This window comes from Peromyscus maniculatus, chromosome 9 (genome assembly GCF_049852395.1).
Source record: "Peromyscus maniculatus bairdii isolate BWxNUB_F1_BW_parent chromosome 9, HU_Pman_BW_mat_3.1, whole genome shotgun sequence".
NCBI classification, from domain to species: domain Eukaryota; kingdom Metazoa; phylum Chordata; class Mammalia; order Rodentia; family Cricetidae; genus Peromyscus; species Peromyscus maniculatus.
Window position 1 is genome coordinate 68,035,358 of NC_134860.1, and position 19,672 is coordinate 68,055,029.

Below are 19,672 nucleotides of genomic sequence, written 5' to 3' on the forward strand. Positions count from 1 at the left end.
CCAAGCCTACTGTGGCCTCTCAGTCACCAAGTGTGTGTGTATGTGTGTGTGTGTGTGTGTGTGTGTGTGTGTGTGTGTGATGTTACACCCACAGACACACACTTGCAAGCCATTCACACACAGATCTGCACGTTCTCACACCCCCACGTTCACATACACACCATGTCAACATCCTTCAACACCTGAAGAGGCAGCCACCTCTGCGAGCACTCATGCCTTCAGATGACAACCTCTACATCCACGCCCCTCCCTGTCCAACCCCAGGCCAGCAGGGCTGCCTCTCTGCCAGCTGCCCAGTACCCCGTGACATTTTCCTTCGCCCTGCCATATCAGGAGGCAGGGTGGTGACTGACATCCCCTGAATGACCGAGGAAAATTAAAGTCTCTGAACTTCAAACAAAGGATCCACAGCTAGCAGCAGCAGGCCAACCTTCTCCTGGCAGATGGCTCTTACCACTGGTACCAAGACACTCAACACTGCTCTCCCTCTACACCACCAGTTTCCTGGGCTCTGGTGCAGGGACAGACAGGAAGCAACTGCATCATGTCCTGAGCCTGAAGGTGGTCATCTTATGCAATGGCACCTTCCTGCCATTGGCTAAGCCTCAGACTCCTGAAGAGCTACAGTCTGCACTATGCTACCTCTAAGCCACTGGCCCTCCATTGCCACAAGCCAGCCACGTGCTCCTCTTGTGGGGGGGGGGACATAGAAGAGAGTAGAGGAAGGACTTGGCAGTCATTTGCAAGTAGCAACACCTGGCTGGGATCTGAGGAGTATCTGTGGGTCTCATGATCTATGTTCTGTGATATGACAGATGACATGCCACTACCTGCTCCAGACGCCACTCAAAGGCCACAAGTCCAGGATGGGGCCACCGTGAGAGTCACCACCCCAGGGACCTTCAGTGGGAAAGCTCACTTGCTACCAAATGGGATGAAAATGGCAAGCAGGGATGGTTAAGGTTTGAAGCTAGACAGCTGTAAAGTGCTCCCCAGCACACAGACATCTGGATTCCAGGGTCAACAAGGAGGAACAGGCATGGGCCTGCCATACAATGGCTTCTAAGTCTTGCTTATGGATCCGAACACCTGCAGAACAACCTGGGTGAGTGAGACAGGACCACTGTGGGGCCACAGGCATGAAGGCAACAGAGCCCCAAAGCAAAAGCAGGGGTGACATTCGGGAACTAGGCTAGGAGGGACCCCATAAGCCTGTAGGCAAAAGCTAAAGCTCAGAGGAAGTTGGGGAGTATGAAGGGAAGAGGCCCAAGGAAAAAAAAGGAGGTCATAGCTGGAGAAGAGCCCCACCCTCAAACTACTGCCCTCCAGCACATAGACACAGACAGACACAAACACACACACACACAGGGCCCACTGCAGAACGGCTCAACCCAGCCCCCCATGACCTCCCACAGTGGTTCACCTGGCCTGGCCCCAGAATCCCCCAGGGCCGAGCCCCTGATCGCATCCCACTGTGGCTTGTGTGGCAGACAGATCTCTTTTGCTTTCCTAGGGCCCCACCCACCTGGCAAAAGCTTGGTACCTCTGGGTCCCTGGCAGGCACCCAGCTGGGAACATCCAAGGCAGCGCACAGTCAGGCACCCTGTCCAGGGACTACCTGAAATTTCTGTAGACTGAAGGTAGATCTTTTGGAGAAACGTACACCAGCAAGGCGAAACATCAACCATTCAAAGCAAAAGAGGACATGTAGATCATGGAGAACCCACAGATAACTCCCAAATTTCTGCAGCCAGCCATTACTACCACTAAATACAGGAACTGGCGGGAGCTAACCTGGCCCGATAACCCGGCCCACTGAATTCCTTCATCTCTCTCCTTTCCCCATCACGGCCCTAGGCTACAAGATGGAAGGAAGCCCAAGTGGCCCCTGGCTGAACAATGAGAAATCCCCTCATTCCCCTCCAGCTCTCCTGGGTTCTCTTCTACAGAGGGTAGAGCCTCCCTCCTGCCCATGTGGACCAAAGTCCCAGGTCCCAGTGGTCCCTCTGTCCCAAAGCCTCTCGAGCCAGCGGGATCAGCCACTCAGCAAATACTTCTCCAGAAGTAATTGGATGTGATGGAACGAGGGCTTTTCAGCTCCTGAGCGAAAGTCTCTGGATGTCATTTAACGGCACAAAAAAATAAAAGGCTCAGGCCTCCCGCCTACCACTGCCAGGACATCATTAATCTCTGTGGAAGGCATCAGCGCTTCCATCGCTGCATCCAGCCCCGGCGAGCCAAACAAATTACAGACCTGAGCCGGGCTCTCCATGGGGTAGTTATTAGGCTGGACTTGAATATGTGCTGTTTCTTTCAGCGCCGCCATCCCCTGCTCTCCCAAAAGGGAGAGGTAGAGCGAGGCCAAGGGCAGGGAAGAGGCGAGACACCTTGGTTAGACATAAGTCGCCTGCCTTGGGGCTCAGGCAGCTAAGAGCCGGGCGCCTAGGTCCCTGGATGGACTGGGGCAGGAGGCGAAAGTCAATAGCCGAGAACCTGGTCTTCGCTTCCTTATTTTACCTGAGTGGGCGCTGCCTCCCCAGTCTCCTGACCCCACATCCCTACGCTGAAAGGACCAAATGGAAAACCAGCTAAAAACTGTCTTTCACCAAAGCAGGGTTAGGCATCCCTGACCTGTGATATTTGGGAATCTGAAAGTGGGCTTGCTGTAGGGACTGTGAGCATCAGTCAGGAGCCAACTACAAAACCGTGCTACTAGACAAGACCTCCCTGACCAAGACTGGGTTATTTTTAATCCAGTGTTAATTAGGTAATATTAGAACTTCACTGAGGCCAGGAATGAAGCGAGGTGAAGAGATAAAGCAGCTCCCACCACCTATGCCTGAGAGAGGCCCAGGGAGGCCCTGCCAGGGTCACATAAATGGGGTGAGCACAGAGATTCACTCAGCTCAGAGTGGACCCACTCTAGGAGATGAACTGTCAATCTCATCCCGCTGAGGCCTGCCAGTGATAGGCACGCACAGCTGCCACTTGCGAATCCCAAACACCAGCCCTGTGGACTCGGGACCTAAGAGGGAGAAAGTGACCATCAACATCTACCACCAAGGCCGCTCCAAACCCGCTAGCCATGGCATTCCCTGGGAGTGAAACTCAGAGGATTGGTCCCTCTCCTGGATGCTGAAGAGAGGATCCTTCATCTCTCAGAACCCTGGTGCCTAGCGTAAGGCTAGGCGTAGAGTGTGGCTCGAATTCCTCCAGGCTTTAGATATGTTCCTCACGCTCCCCTCGCCCCCTTCCACAACCAAGTCAACATCAGCACCTTGGCCAACCTCTTCTCCGCCAGCTCTTAGCAGAAGCAGTGGCCTCTTAGCAGAGCTCCTGTAGGATGCTTCTGTAGGACGAAAGGAGCGCCCCTAAGGCAGCGCAGAGACCGAGCTGCATAGGATCTGTGTGGCTCTGCCCCTGCGGGAGTGTGCCAGCCCCTGTGTGGCTCCCTCCAGGTGGCCCAGGATATAAACACCAGAGGCTGCCTCCTCCTGGAAGCCCCGGGCAGTGCACTCACCACCCTGCCCTGTGCCAAGAAGAATCCTGATGGCTACCAGGGTAGTGGTCCCGCCCTCTTCCTGCAGCTTGGAGACAGGCCAGTGCCATACAGGAAGGGGCTTTCCTCTGAGCAGTGACCACAGAAGCCACAGCTCTCCATTTCTCCCCACATGCCCCCGAGGGCCTGACTCACCCCTCTTCCTTCTAGAACTTGCTCTGGGTCAGTTCCTCCTGCCCTCTGTGGCAGGAAACAAGTGGGGGTGTGTAAGGAGTCCTCTGCTGAGCCAAAGGAAGAGCCAGCAGGAGGTTCGCCCAGGTCCTGGCTCTGTGGAGCTGCTGCCCAAATTGCTGAGAACCACAAGGTTGTTAAAAATATGGCTAGAATGAGCCTAAGTGTTTCAGGGCACTCTGAGCTCACACAAAAGACAGGGTTTGGCCAGCTCTATGTGAGGGGAGCCAGGTCTCTCTCGGGACATAGGGGATTTCTTTCCACCAGCTTACTCTGATCTCGTGATGGGTTTCAATTCCCTCATTGCCACCCAGGCTCCTTCCTGTCATACTCAGTGAGGAAAGGAGAAAGCTACCTTGTCCCCTCATACCTGCCATACACTACTTCACCCAAGATCCCTTCTCTCTCTCTCTCTCTCTCTCTCTCACACACACACACACACACACACACACACACACACACACACACACACAGGTAGTGGGGGAGGCATGCATGCACATACATACAGAGACCTACCTGCATGTGTTTTCCAAGGGTCAGATGACCAAAATTTCTTTCCAGCCAGCCTGGCCCCCTTGGGGGTCCAGGGGTTCTCACCAGGCACAATGTACACAAAAGAACAGTGACACAAAGCCACACCATGGATTTGCCCAGTGTGGTCAGAACCTATCTACAGGCCAAGCTGGCAGAGTCTCAACCGCCTGTTCCCAAGACAGTTGCCTAAGCTCTAACCCTACAGCTCTTGAGGCTGAGTCAAATGTGCAGTTACTGAATAGGGTTGAAGGAACCTCAAAAGGCTTTGTATCCCCATCCTGCCCTGACGCCCCCACCCCACCGAATCCCATCTGTGAGCCAGAACAATCACAGTCCTCCACATTAGAAGTGACGTGAAGTAATGTGCATGCTGCTCCTGTGATAACACATGACTCCTAGCAAACGCCACCGGGTGCACACTCAACATTACCGTCTGCAGGAGCATCATTCTAGCTTTTGGGAGTTGGTGTTAACAAAATGTGCCAGTCCTTCGGAAGATCTCTGAAGCATGAGCCTTACCTGGTGGGGGGAGGGAAAAACACGGGTGGGCTTGATCTCAGCCTCGTTGTAAAAGCGGCTGTGGGTATAACTGGGGGGGGGGGGGGGCCACCAGCGGTCTATGCTCTGCAGGGACTTCCAGGCTGCCGACCTCACGTGGACGCTCTTCCCTCTGGATCCCAGTGACAGCTGGCGTCCACAAACCATGGCATATTGGCCACCACCTATCGGTGCTCTGGGCGAGGCCTTCTTTGGGTATTCTCCCACCCAAGAAAGATTTCTAGAGTTAGCCTCTCCCCTAAGAGAATAAAACACTGTAGGACACATGTGAATTACAGTTACCCAAATAAAGAGAAAAAGATTAAAAATCAGCGTAAGTACACTCCATGAAGTAGGTGGGGAAGGTATATGACAAATTACTTGTTATCTGAAGTCCAAACCTACCAGTGCTTCCTGAACTCTCCTGGCAACCCTCTAGCCAGGCAGGGTGCTTGAAGCTCGGGATTTGGGAAAGAAGCATGGGAACATACCTCCAACCACTTCTCTCGACTTTCTCCAGAGCCTGGAGCTGTACGCTTATTTCCCTGCCACAACACCCCTTTGCTCTCCTCACAGAAGGTACACCTTGTTGGGCTGACACCCCCCTCCCAGAGAAGTCACCCCTCTGACCTAGGCACTGACTAGGACTCTCCAGTCCCAGGCAGGGAACATGTCTCCCACACTTGATCCCTGTCGAGGATCTAAGTGTAACCCTTCTCCCTGCACCTCAAGGAGGAGCCATGTTTTGTGAGGTGCTTGGGGCTCTGGGGGAAAAAAAAACTATAAGAACAGCAATCTCGGCCCCAACAGCTAGGGTGAGCAGGTGTGATGAGAAGTATCCACGCCTTTGTCATGTCAGAAGTCAGAAGACACTCAAGAAGAAGGGGTGGGAAGATCAACATCCATCTGATGATACTCTCTACTTGGAGTGAGATGGCAGAAATGTATATTAAATAAAGGCCCGGGGGAAGGAAGCCCAAGGTGGCTTTAACTCACTGAGCCATGTTATTATCACCCTCTAACAAACAGGCCTCTATCTCTGTCATGTGTGAGGGGCTCTACAAATATCCAGACCCCCCCCCAAATCTAGGGCTCAGAAGATTTCCCATGCAGTATGTACTCCCTAGCTCAGTGACCAAGGGTAACTCTGTCCCCTCAGAGCTGACCTCTTCCTGGCAGGCCATTTTAAGTCCGTGGTTATCCCTTACTGTCTCTCTGTGGTCTGTCTGTCTTTCTAGGTGCTTGGGAAATGGACGATTTTCTGCGGAACTACCGGCTGCCACAGGCCGTAACAAGCACCCAGTTCATGACTGAGTATGAATGAACGAGGCCAAAGGCAAATTTAGTGAAAGATAACTGTTCACTAAGCTACAAACTGTACCTTCCAGGTGTGTGCCCATGTCATGTAATCCACTACAGATGGTCTGGGGTCAGAATCTCCTCTTGGTATCTTCCAAATTAAAAAAAAAAAAAAAAAAAAGGGAAAAAAGTCACCCAGAACTTAATAATTCACTTTCTTGTAGTCAAAAGTTTTCTCCAGTCCTGCCCAGCCCAGTGGTCAGACAAATTTCTCCCACCCACAATCCTGCAACCACTCAGACCCAAGTAAACACACAGAGGATTATATTATTTAAAATTGTATGGCCTATGGAAGGCCTCTTGCTAGCTAGCTCTTATAGTTTAACTCAACCCATAACTATTAACCTATGTATTACCACATGTTCCATGGCTTTACCGGTCTGCTGGCATGTTGCTCCTTGGATGGCAGGCTGGCCTCTCCCTAGACTCCACCTTTCTCTTTCCTGTCTCTCTCCTTGAATTTCCTACCTGCCTCTAGGCCAAAGCAGCTTATTTATTAACCAATGGAACAACATATATTCACAACGTACAGAAAGACATCCCCCAGAAAACTTTTGACTACACTTTCTAACCTGTATTCCTTTGAAGATTAACAAGGGAAGGGCTGGGGAGATGGCTCAGTCAAGAGCTTGTCTTGTGAGCATTAGGAACTGCATTGGGATATCCAGAAGCCATGGGAAAAAGCCCAGTAATGGGAAAAATGAGAATTAGATGCAAACAGATTCCCCAAAGCTCACTAGCCAATAGCCTAGGCTACTTGACCAATATCCAGGCCAATAAGAGACTGTCTTAGTTGGTCAGTGGTGGCCCATACCTTTAATCCCAGCACTCAGGAGGCAGAGGCAGGCATATCTCTAGTGTAGCAGGAATCTTAAAAGGTCTTATTAATAATAACAACACGGAGCCATGTATTGGGGTGAACACTGGAAGATCAGAGAAACAGAACAAGCCACAGCCACCTCACCTTGCTAATTCCTCAGCTGATCTCGTTTCCTCGGACTGAAAGCCTCTGAGTCCTCATCCAAATGGATCTCAGCTAAACTTCTGCTAAAAGCCTAAAAGCTTAACCAGAATAGTTCCTGGTCCTCACATCTTATATATCTTTCTGCTTCCTGCCATCACTTCCTGAGATTAAAGGTGTGAGTCACGATGCCTGGCTGTTTCCAATGTGGCTTTGAACTCACAGAGATCCAGATAGATCTCTGCCTTCAGAATGCTAGGATTAAAGGTGTGTGTGCACCACCATTTTCTGGCCTCTGTATCTAGTGTCTGTTCTGTTCTCTGACCCCAGATAAGTTTATAAGGGTGCACAATATTTTGAGGAACACAAAATCACCACACTCTAGGACAGCCATTCAGGGCTACACAGAAAAATCCATCTTGAAAAACCAGGAGGAGAGAGAGAGAGAGAGAGAGAGAGAGAGAGAGAGAGAGAGAGAGAGAGAGAGAGAGAGAAACTCTGTCTTAAACAAAATGTTGGCTGTACCTAAGGAACTACAATGCTTGAGACTTTCCTCTGACCTCACATTCATGCACAAACACAAGGGTATATGCACACACAGGAGGAGGAAGAGGAGGAAGAAAAGAAAGAGGGATAGGAGGAAAAGAAGGAAAGAAGAAAACCGACAAGGAGGAATGGACCAGAGTCCAGCCCTCGCTCTGAGGATTCCTTACAAATGCAAGTGCATCAGGCTGACGGACAGAAGACCAGATCCCAGGGCCTGAGCTGCCAGATCCTTCATCCTCCCTGAAGCTCCACCTCCCCAGCTATGGCAGTGTGGACGGAAGAAGTGGTAGTGGAAATTGGGTTTTTGACCATGGACCTTTCCGGCTCCAACAGCCAACAACCTTTATTTAGGGAATTTGGCTGGCACCTGTTCCATGCTATACCCTGGGCAGAGAGAGAGAGAGAGAGAGAGAGAGAGAGAGAGAGAGAGAGAGAGAGAGAGAGAGAGAGAGAGAGAGAGAGAGAGATGCTACTCTTGTGGAGCTTAGCAACCTGGGGTGGGAGTGTTAATCATGAGATAGTCACAATCAAGTTATAGCAAACCACGACAGCGTTATGAAACTGTAAAGGGGGGTCTGGTTTCTGGCAGGAGCGGGAGAGGTCAGGCCTCTTGGAAGAAGTGGTGTTCGGAGCTGGAACTGGAATGTGGGATAGCGATTAAGTCAATGACTAGAGATGGAGACAGAGAGCTCCTTAGGGCTTCCCCAAACTGCTGGCAGGGACATATGTGGCATCTTCCAGAAAATGAAAGGCCAGTAAAGTAGCTGGAAAGAAGCATGCAAGAAAGACATTGGCTGGCTAGGTAGACAAAGGCCAGGCCCACCCTTATAGCCATGTTACAGTGTTGAATGGAATCCTTACAAGCAATAAGAAATTATGGGATGATAAGTCGATTGGAGAAAGATGGGGGACAAGAATCAGATGTGTGCTCTGAAGAATCTGTGAGGAGGCTCCTTGGTGGGCATGGGGAAAGGGTTTTCATCATCTGAGGTCCTTGGATTTCCTTGAGCGATTCTTGGCTTTGCTGCCCAAGGACCCCTGAAAATGCATCTCTGCTCCTCTCGTGTGCAGCAGGAACCATAACTTCTCGGCTGCTTTACCCCCCACCCTAGTCCTCTCTCCTCCCCTCAAGATCCCCTCGATCAATTTCCCTCCAAGATTTAACAACATGTGGAGACCTTGGCTGGGACTCGGCAGCACTGGCAACCCACGTACACCGTGCTTTGCGGTCCCCAGATGAAAGGGGCAGGGTGAAGCGAGGCATGTTGGCTATTACCTTCTTAGAGGCCTGCCCCACGATGGCTACAAGGTAGAGGGGCCTCAGCTGACCCTTCACCCTGTGGAACACACTCTTAACTCATTAGTTCATTTCCAGTTGATGGGATCTGAGGAACGCGATGGGGAGGGGTACCGAGTCTGTGTCTCGGGAGCATGCTGCCCCTCCCGTTACTAGGTTCAGATCCCCACCCAAAAGAATAGGAGCAAGTTCTTATGCTGTAGCAGCACATTGGTGCCAGCCCAGGGCAAAAGGAACCTCCTCCGGCTCCCTCTACCCCACCAGGCGAGCCTGTAAGCAGAGCTAAAATAAGAAACAAAAGGAAGTTTCCATTTGCAGTGTCATGGAAGACAGCCACAAAGGGGACTTTTTGGGTTCCATGTTCCCTGGAAGCTTCTCTCCATAACCCTTACCATGCCAGGTGCGGAGTGTAATTGGCAGCTCCAATTGGTGCCCAGGACCAGGATAAATAGAAGGTCCGCTTGCTAGAACAACCCCAAATTGAGACATCCTCCCCTCTTCTGCTTTTAATTCCTTGCGGCTAGCATGTTTATTTTGGGGTAAGGAAAAAAAAATCGGATGTTTATCCTTCGAGGAAATTATCAGCTTGCTTTCTTTCCCTTTTTTTTTTTCTTCACCCCTCCTTTCTTTTGCCCAAGAGTTTTAGGCTTTGAGTTCAGCCCCATGAGGGACCCTCGCTCTTGAGGTTCTAAGAAGTGGAAAACATAGCTGGCCCAGGTCCTGTGGGCCAGCGGGCTAAAGCCAGCCCTGCCAGAACCACAGTGGGAAGGCCTAGAGGTGGAGGGGGAAAGTGAAGTCCTGGAGAGCAACCAGTGGGGGCGCCTAATCCTGACTCGGCTCTTTACCTGCCGATCTCTGCGGGCCTCACGCCCCTTTTCACTAGCTCCTCCAAAAGAAAACGACGGCGTGCAAATTGCCAAGAAATATATAAGGGAGCATAATGTGATCCTTTACACACTAAGGAGAACTGACATCTTTAAACAAAAAAAAAAAATCATCATTGTGATCATCATCATCATCAGTTGTTACCGAAACACTTCTTGCATACCAAGCACTACACCAAACGCTTTCCACGTAACGTTCCATCTCCTGTCTTCCCACCCTGATTCACAACCTACTCAGGTCTCCGTGCTTGCTCTCTCATTTAGTTGACACCACAAACGAACGGCCTGGCAAAGCAGGCAGTAGCAAACTCATCGTATATATAGACGGAGAAACGGAGCCCTGATCTCTGACTCATATAAAACAATGGCAGGAGACTGTATTCACTTAAAGCCTCTCGCCACGGTATCCAGGGGGAAGCAGAACTCTAATTTTACTCTCTGGGCAATATAAAATAAAGTCCAGGTCTTTTATTCACTGGGCCCAAGGAAAAAGGCTCCTAGCCCTCCTGGACCCTTGTGGAAAAGGCTAGGGCCTCCGAGTACTCAAGGCAAACAGGCTGACCCAGCCTAAGACCGCGCCAGTGCTCCCTACCTTTGAAAGGCCACTGTTTCACCGCTTCGCCACCCATTCACTGAACCCCCTTCTGTATTCCCTCCCACACACCTGGGTGATAGACACTTCTGGAAAAAAACGGTAGGAAGTGGGAGAGAAGGGACCGCCACCTAGGAGCACTCAAGAATGGCAGTGATGATGGAGACGGTAGTGATGGTGGTGAAGGTGATGATGATGGTGGCGATGGTGTTGCTGATGACCGTGATGGCGGTGATGGTGGTGGTGATGGTGGTGGTGTTAGGGCTAAGTAGCCATGGAACAGAAAGAAAGCCCAGTGCCCAGACCCCACCCCCGCCAAAGACCTAAATTCACGTGGATGTCTGCCACACGACATGTCTGCTAGTGACCCCGAGCAGCGCAACTGTTTCAGACCTCTGTTTCAAATGCAATAAAGAGTATCATGGAAAGCAGGGAGGGAGGTGGGGGGGATTTCTTTCTAGGATGGGTTACGATGTTAAAGGAGATAGCGTGTCGGATACTACAATGCAGTGTCTGGCACGCAGGCTGTTCAACAAATACATGTTTTCCCCTTCTCCCCTGCCTCCACTTTACCTGTTTTCCCCAGCTCAACTGAAACAAGCCATGAGGCTCAGGCCCAGGAGCCTCCTCCTCCAAATAAGAGTTCTTCCTGCCAGACCCATAAGGGCCTTGGCAGCCAAGGGAGAGGACTAACTAGCGAAGCAGCTTGAGCCCCAGCCCAGCATCCCCCTCCCAAAACTAAGAAAACATTGGGAGGCTCAGATCAGGAAAGACACCCAGTTTCTTAGCAACTAGCAAGCATTTCCCTGTAAAGATAAAGACCCTTCACTCAGAATACTACCCCCCCCCCCCCGCCTCCCCCCACCACCAGCCTCTTCAGGTGTTTGATCTACTTTGAAGGAATGGAGGGCAGAGCCACCGGCCTCCAGGACCTTACCTTAGCCAGCTTAATAGTACCCGAGATAATTCCAGAACACATTTCCTCCTTCTGGTAATTAACTTTTACCTCTGCCCCCCAGTAGCTGCTAAGAGACACATGAGATGTGTACCTGTACACACACACACCCTGGGCCCGTATCTCCCCTTCTGAGACCAGCAAAGAATCAAGAATAAAAGGAAATAGAAAAGGATATAGCCTTCTATGTTCTGTTGTAAAAGAGCTATTGATGGGTCGTTCATCTCTGCCACTCATTGCTCTGTTTGCCTGGGCAAGTCAGCCACCCTCTCTTGGCCTCAGTTTCTCCATCTATCAAATACTCTTTGCTCTGTAAGGTCCCCTCCACCTCCGTATCCTACAACTCTGTATGGTTATTTTGGAAAGTGGCAGAGAAAGCGCTACAGCAGAGTAGAATGAGCATCCCCATGATTGAGAATGAAAAGGAGCCAAGTTAACGGTTAAAGGTGGGTTTATGGATGTAGGGAGTTGACGACCCTGGCATGTCCCACAGGCAACGTCTATTTCAGATGCAAGCTAGACAAAACCCAAGCAAGGAGACCCTCATATTCACTTCAGGGACCCAAGGCAACACACAGACTCATGAACTAGAATCCTAAGTCAGGAGCAGTGGGTTAAATGGAATGAAACAGAGGCCATCAGAAAGGGACCCAGCAGCTCTGGGTTCCCACTTTCACGTCCAGTCTCATGTTGAAAGCAGGTAAGCATACTTCCTGTAGGGCCTGAGTAACGGCCTGCAAGCCTACATGCTCTCTGCTTCCCAAGACCCCCTCCCACCCACAAAAACAGAGACAGTCTTGGCGTGCACCCTAAGGAAACGTGCGACTTACGGATGGCAAAGTCCCTGCCCTAGTCCAGTTGTGTGATGGTGAAGCCTGTCAAGCGTTGAACATCAGAAGAAAATGGTCAGAAGACATGCCCCCAAGAGGAGAGGGGCATGCGTGCTGGGAGGGGATGCTGTAGTCCATAGGATGGGAAAGGAAACTTGAGAAGACAGGGTGATCAAGGCACCTATGAGCACCAATAGCGGCTCATCCCTGGCTGGTAGCACAGCAGGCTTACCTAAGCACAGCAGCCTACCCTCCAAGCCTTGATCCACACATAAATAACATCTACAGCAGCATCTACAACCTTCCTAATGCTGCGACCCTTTAATACAGTTCCTCGTGCTGTGTTAACCCCTCACCATAAAATTATTTTCGTTGCCACTTCATAACTGTAATTTTGCCACTGTTATGAATTGTAACATACGTATCGGATATGTAGGATATCTGATTTGTGACCCACAGTTGAGAACCACTAATTTACAGCCTAACCTTTGCCCACATGGACACTGGTCACAACTGTCAGGAATTCAAGAGTCTTCTGGCTTCTTATCAGTCTTATCCTGCCCGTCCACACATATACAAGCATGAACATCCACATTTACAACACACCTCTTCTGGATGCAACCTGCACATACATGCTGTCAACACAACAGCCCACACAAAATCACATGGTGTACACACCCGACAGACACTACGGGGTATTGACTGTGCCAACCTCTTTCTAGACATCCTTAGACAAGTTAGTTGCATTTGTAATTATATTATTGAACCTCAACATACTCTCACTCACAGCCTGATCGCACATCAGCTCACCACTAACACAGAAAAAAAAAAAAAAAAAAACCCTCCGTTTGTAGGAGACTAAGGACCAGACATGACCTAACCACAAATCTCCCTTTGCAATTGCCTGCTGCTGCAAGCAGAGTTTTGATGACTGCAATGGAGGTTTCTTGTGTGTGACCGGGGAAGGAAGGGGCAGGGAGGTGCTGGCAGAAGGGAAGCAAGCCTTCCCTTAAAGTTCACGAGGAAGGCATCCAGACCTATGCCCATCCTTCTAGCAGCCCTACCTCTGGCCCCTTGCCTATGTGCTGCCCAGCCAGGGAAAGGAGAAGCCAAAATTGGCCTGACGAAGTTGCTAAATTGAACCTTGGCAGAGAAGGGGAAACGCGTCAGTTCCCCGGGGAAGTGGCCTAGCCCAGGGCGGCCACAGGCCCCTCGGCTTCTACTCCGATGGAACAAAAGTTGCTCAAATAGATCTGATGCTTTGTTTTTGAGCCTAAAATACCCTGTGGTGGCAACCGGAAGTGTGACCACGGGAGGGAAGTAAGGCAATGGGGAAGAATGTGTCTGAGTTTCCATCGTGACCACTTTTTCTTTCATTTGGGGTCTAGAAGAAACGTCTCCACCTTCCCCTCCCCCCCCCCAAAAAAAACAACACAGTTTGTGCAAGAGGGAAGTGTGATCCCGAGATTTGGGGCTTGGGCACCCAAAGCCACTATCACCAGTGACCTGCTACCCCGTTATACCCTCCCCCTCCAGCCTAAGAAAGACTACGAAAGTGGCCCTGTCCTCACAACACTGTCTGATAGCCGCAGCGGTAAAGCAAGAAGCTACTCCAGAGGAAGAGGGGCCAAGTGATGATTGCTTTCCGGATCTGACTGTCCCTAATGTACTTCCATGTGATTTTTTTTTTTTTCATTTATGTGTGCATTCACATAGGGATGCACACGGTATGACAAGCATGGACAACTTTCAGCGTCGGTTCCCTCAGGACCAAACTCAGGTTGTCGGGCTTAGCAGCTGGCATCCCTCCTGACGAGCCATTCCATGGGCCCCTGGTGAGACTAAGAAAATAAGTAAATAAATAATCACATGGAATTTTTCAGAGCATCTAATAAGCCAAGACATAACTGGACTAAAACTCTGACCCATATATTGGAAATCAGTACTGTGATAGGTAAGCCAGCAGACCAACCCATACCTCCAAATGCAAGGATCAAAGGGTAACTACCAAGATAGGCCTCACCACTCTTCACCCTCTCTTCCTTCTTTATTTTTACCCACACTCCTTACCACCAGATCACCTGTATTTGTTTACTCTCTCTACCCATCCTGAAGCCTCACGGGACCTGACTTTCCCCACTGCAAAGACCCGATCTCCTTTCACCAATGCCTTAGCCCAATGTGTGATGGTGCCGTGGGTACACAACCCTCTGAAGACTTGTGAAAGAAAAAAGGGAGGGAGGGAGGGAGGGAGGGAGGGAGGGAGGGAGGGAGGGAGGGAGGGAGGGAAGAAGGAAGGAAGGAAGGAAGGAAGGAAGGAAGGAAGGAAGGAAGGAAGGAAGGAAGGAAAGAAAGAAAGAAAGAAAGAAAGAAAGAAAGAAAGAAAGAAAGAAAGAAAGAAAGAAAGAAAGAAAGAAAGAAAGAAAGAAAGGGAAAGGAAAGGAAAGAAAAAAGAAAAGAAAAAGGCAAAGTCCTACTAGACACCAGATTCTCCTGCCATGGGGATGGGGATGGTGTTGGGACCAGGAAGAAATAGGGATGCAATGGGAATCTGCACAAAATCAGAAGTTATTCTCCTGCTCTTGTGTAGAAGGGGCACATTTATCAAGGGATTGCACAAATGGGGGGAGGGGGAGGGAAGCTTGTGGACAAGGCATCCTCACAACATTCCCGCCAAGAAGACTGAGGCGTAAGGCTGTGAAAAGCCACCCCCCTGTCCTGCCCAGGGTGATATCCGGTAGAACAGAACTTGGCTGTATGCCCTGGGAGTGAGCACTTGGAGGGGGGTGGGCGGAGATGGCGTCCCTGAGACCACACAAAGCCTGAGAGTCTTGCCCCGGGTACCCGGACATCTGGGTTAGAACTGGTGACAGGAGACGTTGAGTGGCGCCGCTGGCCGGCAGCTGGGGACCTATGAACTCGGACTGCAGTTCAGAGGCTGCTCCCGGCCTCGGTCTCTGGGTGAGATTTACCAGCTTTTAACAACAGCAGGATAATCATGCTAATGAAAAACTCCCTCCGGGCTTAGGGTAGCCAGACTGAGATGAAGAAACCGGGAGGCATTTCGGAGTCGCCCGATGAGTCACTCTGAATGTGCGGGGAGCCCGCCTGCATCTGGGAGCGAAGGACTTCCTCTCCCTCTGCACTCTGCAGAGACGGCAGCACATGCTGGGGACTGCACGGTCCACTCCTGGAGCATCCCAGGCCATGCTTTGGGAAATGTGAGCCAAAGCTCCCTAAGCTCAGCCACCAGCAAATCCAGTTACCCTGCTACCACCTGTGGCGAGGCCTGTGTATGTCTCCCATCCTATACACGACCTGGGCTTCTCTCCAACTCTCTCCAGGCTGCCAAGGTTTTTGGAGAGGGCAATGCTCTGATGTGTTCCAAGCTCCCCAAAGATCCCAGCATATGCCGGGTTCCATTCCTCTTTCCTAAGGACTTTGCACCAATGCCTCAGTTTCCCTGAGTAGCTCAAGGTTCCCTACACCCCACCCTGCCCCCGGGTGGTGGGAGCATTAATTACAGTTTGTTCCTGGCTTTGAAGATGAAAATGCCAAGGATCATTACCTCTCAATTAACGGGGTTATTACCTCTTGAGATTGTGTCGGATGACTCCTACCCCACCCCACCCCTGCCCCCAACCTGGGATCCATAGTGGTTCCCTGTTGTACTGTTTCTGGGTCCCCCCACACACACCCTCATACTCCTCCTTCCCTGGTTTCACACTGGTAATTACCCCCCCCCTTCAAAATTAGGACTGGTGGAGTATTTAGCATATTCCACCTTGAACGAGGATTTATGGAGTCTCTGAAGAGGTAGTTGGTGTAGGTAGGAGGATGGATGGAGTTACAGGCCATTGTGAGCTCCCACTTCTAATCATCAGCTCAGTAGGCTGAGGCAGGAGGATTAAAAGTTCAAGTCTAACTTGGGCTACACAGTGAGACCCTGCCTCAAGCCCTGTACTCCCAAAGACTTATTTCCTTGGTGATCACCAGCCCCTACAAAGGCATTAAACTCATGCCTGAGCTGATCACAGAACAGGACACTAATCCCACCAAGAGCTACAGTTCCGAGTTCGAGAGAGTCATTAACTGCTTCTTTGAATCCTGCTTGACTGGATGCATACAGCAGCAAGGGAAAAAAAGAGCCAAAGATGTGCTTTCCAATCCTCTTTGGTATGGAAGAGACTAAAGGGCTAATAACAGTCTGGGGCTGAGGCTGAGACCAGACCTAAAAGCCTGGAACCCTCTCTAAAACCTAGAGTTTTTCTTCTGAGGGTGAAGGGGAAAAAAATCAGCGCCTGCCTTAAGAATAAAGCCTGTTGCGCAAAAGCAGGTGTACTGCAAACCACGGAGGTAAGAATTTACCCATGGTCCCTCCCATTTTCTGTCTCCTCGCTTTTCTCCCCAGCTGCCTTCTCTACCGCCCCTCCCCTCCCCCCACACACACACTCACACCTTTTCTGCTTCATTTCAAATCATGAAGTTCCTCTTTCCAAAAAGCACCATCCCCTGAGAGTCCTTTCTGCAGAGACACCATCCCTCCTAACTGAGAAGGGGTTATCCCACTGTGGGTCCCAGGGGAGACACAGGCCCTTAGAGCACATGACTCCATTTACCTTCTATGAGCCTCTGAACTAAGACAGCAAAGTTCCTATTACAAGCCCTCATCCCCTGACCCCCCCACCCCCCCCACACACACACCCCATACACACACCCCACCCTTGCCCCAGGAACTCCGCCCCTCCTTCTAGAACCTTTAACTGTGACTAGGAACTTCAATACATTCCTCCCACACTTGCCTAAGATAGTCAGAAACCCAGAGAGCTGAGAAAGGGGACCTGGTTCATGAATTCTCTTTCCCTCTCCCCTTACTAGCCCCCCATCATTAGAAATTCATTCAGAAACCCATGAATTGACAAAACTTGGAGCTGAAATTAGCAGAAGAGGAGGGCTGTCCAACTCTCTTGAAGCCCATGAATAAGACTGGTCATAGCCAAAGTCGTTTATCCAGAAAATCAGAACTCATGATAGCCAGGCCAGGGCTAGTGTTTGACATTGACCTACAATGGACAATAGCCTGTTACTCCTTCCCTCCCTCCCTGCCCCAGCTCTGTCCTGATGCCCCATGCTCAGCCTCTGGGTTACCCATGACAACTAATTAGTTCTAGGGACTCGCTCACTTAGGCCTTGGGAGCTATCTCCAGGATAAACCACCTTGGGAATCTAGTGGCTACTCCCACCCTCCCAGCAAGCGGTCCTCTGTAGCAAAACATTTTCTCTTTGGTTATCGGACACTCTGAAATTACCTGAAGTGTGATTCCCAAATATCCCGTGATTCTACATGATTAGAAGAAGTTCATTTGAATTAAGACCAATAGATTTTATAAGAAAACGATGTCTGGCTGGGGAAGTGGTTCAGTGGATAAAGTACCTGCCAGGCAAACAAGAGCATCTGAGTTCAGATCCCTAGAGCTACGGGGAAAAAAGCTGGGCATGGCCAAGTGTGTGCCTGTAACTGCAGCTGTAGAGAAGGGATGCAGAGACAGGCAGGTCCCTGGAGCCCACTGGCCGGCCAGCCCAGCCGAAGCAGAGCTGCAGAGAAACTCCAAAGTGAACAGATTGGGGGGCTCAGCAGAGGACCTGGGCTTGTTTCCCGGGATCCACATGGAGCTCCAATTCCAAGGAATCTGACATTCTCTTCTGATCTCCAAGGATAGTTGCAGGAGCATCGTGCATAGAAACTCACACAGATGCGCGCATACACACACACACACACACACAGAGAGAGAGAGAGAGAGAGAGAGAGAGAGAGAGAGAGAGAGAGAGAGGGAGGTGGGGGAGATCTTTAAAAAAAATAAAGGTAGGGAGCAATTGAGGAAAGACACTTCAAGTCAATCACACACACATACACACACACACACACACACACACACACACACACACAGATGTACACACAGGCACATGTGTACACACCAAATACAAAATTTAAAAATACATAAAGTGAAGTATGTGATTTTCTTTGCAGAGGATCCCATGGCCATTGAAACAGCGTTAGACTTGAGCTCAGAGTAACACAGTCTCTCATGCCTACTTACTAGAAGTGCAAGTGCTAGGCCCCTTTTCTGGCCTGGGCTCTTTCTTTACCTCCATGTTTGGTCCAAAGGATGCTGGGATACCACAGTCAAAGCCTCCTTTCTATTGCTTTCTCCCCCAGGTTTTCCAGTTCAGTGAGTTTCCTTGTCTTCAGAAAAAAAAGATGGAGGAGATGGACAGACGCCTCCGTGGTTAATAAATAGTGCTTACTGCTCTTTCGGAGGGCCTAGTTCTGTTCCCAGCACCCATGTGGTGGCTCACAACTGCCTGTAGTGCCCTCCATCACCCACCTCATCCATCCTACCCACACCAGCCACCTCCTCATTCCTTCCCTTTGTTACAGTCACAAAAGAGACAACAGCTAGAGTCAAAAGCATTCTTTTTGGAGTTAGGTGGGGTGAGTTCAAATAGATCAGCCATGTTGAGACCAATTAACTTCCAGGAAGCTAATAAGATTCTCCCAGCCATATAGATCTTGACAGTAAGAAGTGAGGAAGACAATCCAAAGATCTTCCTCACTTGGCTGCTGTAAAGAGAATGAGAGCTGGAGAAACGGGTTCGTGGATAAGAGCACTTATTAACTCTCACAGAGGATCGGTTTTCTTCCCAGCATTCACATGGGGGCTAACAAGTATCTGTAATTCTAGTTCCAGGGAATCTGATGCCCTTTTCTGACCTCCATGGACACCAAGCGCGCACGCACGCGCGCGCACACACACACACACACACACACACACACACACACACACACAGGCAAAACACTTATACACATAAAAAATACAAATCTAAAAAAAAAAAAGGAAGGAAAACAGAGTATATATACAAGGCCTGGCCAGCCAAAGGAGGCATCATATATCAGTGTCCCAACCTTCTAGAACTATAATCAACCAGAAGCACCAGCATCAAGGTCCCCATGAAGCTCACTAACCCCATAGGAAACCAAAACTTTCCTTCTTCAAGCTTCCAGGAAAATTTTACCTAGCCTCTCCTCTAAACTGGATGCCATTACCAAAGACATGGCAATGACTTCTAGAGATTTCACTAATGAGCAGTAGGTGACCAAGCAGTGACCCTCCTGGGTGGCACCCAAAAGTGGAAACCACCTGAAGACCCTCAAGATAACTGGCACTCAAGAATGATGCCTCCAGGGCAGGTCCTCCACACACACATCCTTGGGGTGACTTGAGCAATAGCAAACTCCCATTTCTCATTATTGGGCTCGAAGTCCTACAACCGGATTTCCATTCTAGCAGCATTAGTGAGTACCTCCATGATCCAGGTGACATTCTGAGTACTGTGCTTAGTATCTTCAGGTTCTATTAGCAACTCTTGTTAAGCATTTTTTTTTTCT

The 19,672-nt window shown here is 50.1% G+C and overlaps 1 protein-coding gene and 1 long non-coding RNA gene across 3 annotated transcripts in view; one reads left to right on the forward strand and one right to left on the reverse strand.

The window, feature by feature from the left end:
- Positions 1-7,405, forward strand: part of Pebp4 (phosphatidylethanolamine binding protein 4) — a 218,112-nt gene extending 210,707 nt beyond the window's left edge. For both annotated transcript variants that reach the window (XM_076545279.1, XM_042285087.2), the window contains one exon: positions 6,040-7,405. In XM_076545279.1, the coding sequence (XP_076401394.1) occupies positions 6,040-6,125 (86 nt within the window). In that variant the 3' untranslated portion in view covers positions 6,126-7,405. The remainder of the gene's footprint in view (positions 1-6,039) is intronic.
- The window catches only part of LOC121832344 (uncharacterized), a 31,699-nt gene extending 13,002 nt beyond the window's left edge, over positions 1-18,697 (reverse strand). Inside the window, exon 1 of the long non-coding RNA XR_006075991.2 lies at positions 18,373-18,697. This is a non-coding gene — a long non-coding RNA (uncharacterized LOC121832344). The remainder of the gene's footprint in view (positions 1-18,372) is intronic.
- Positions 18,698-19,672: the final 975 nt, after the last annotated feature.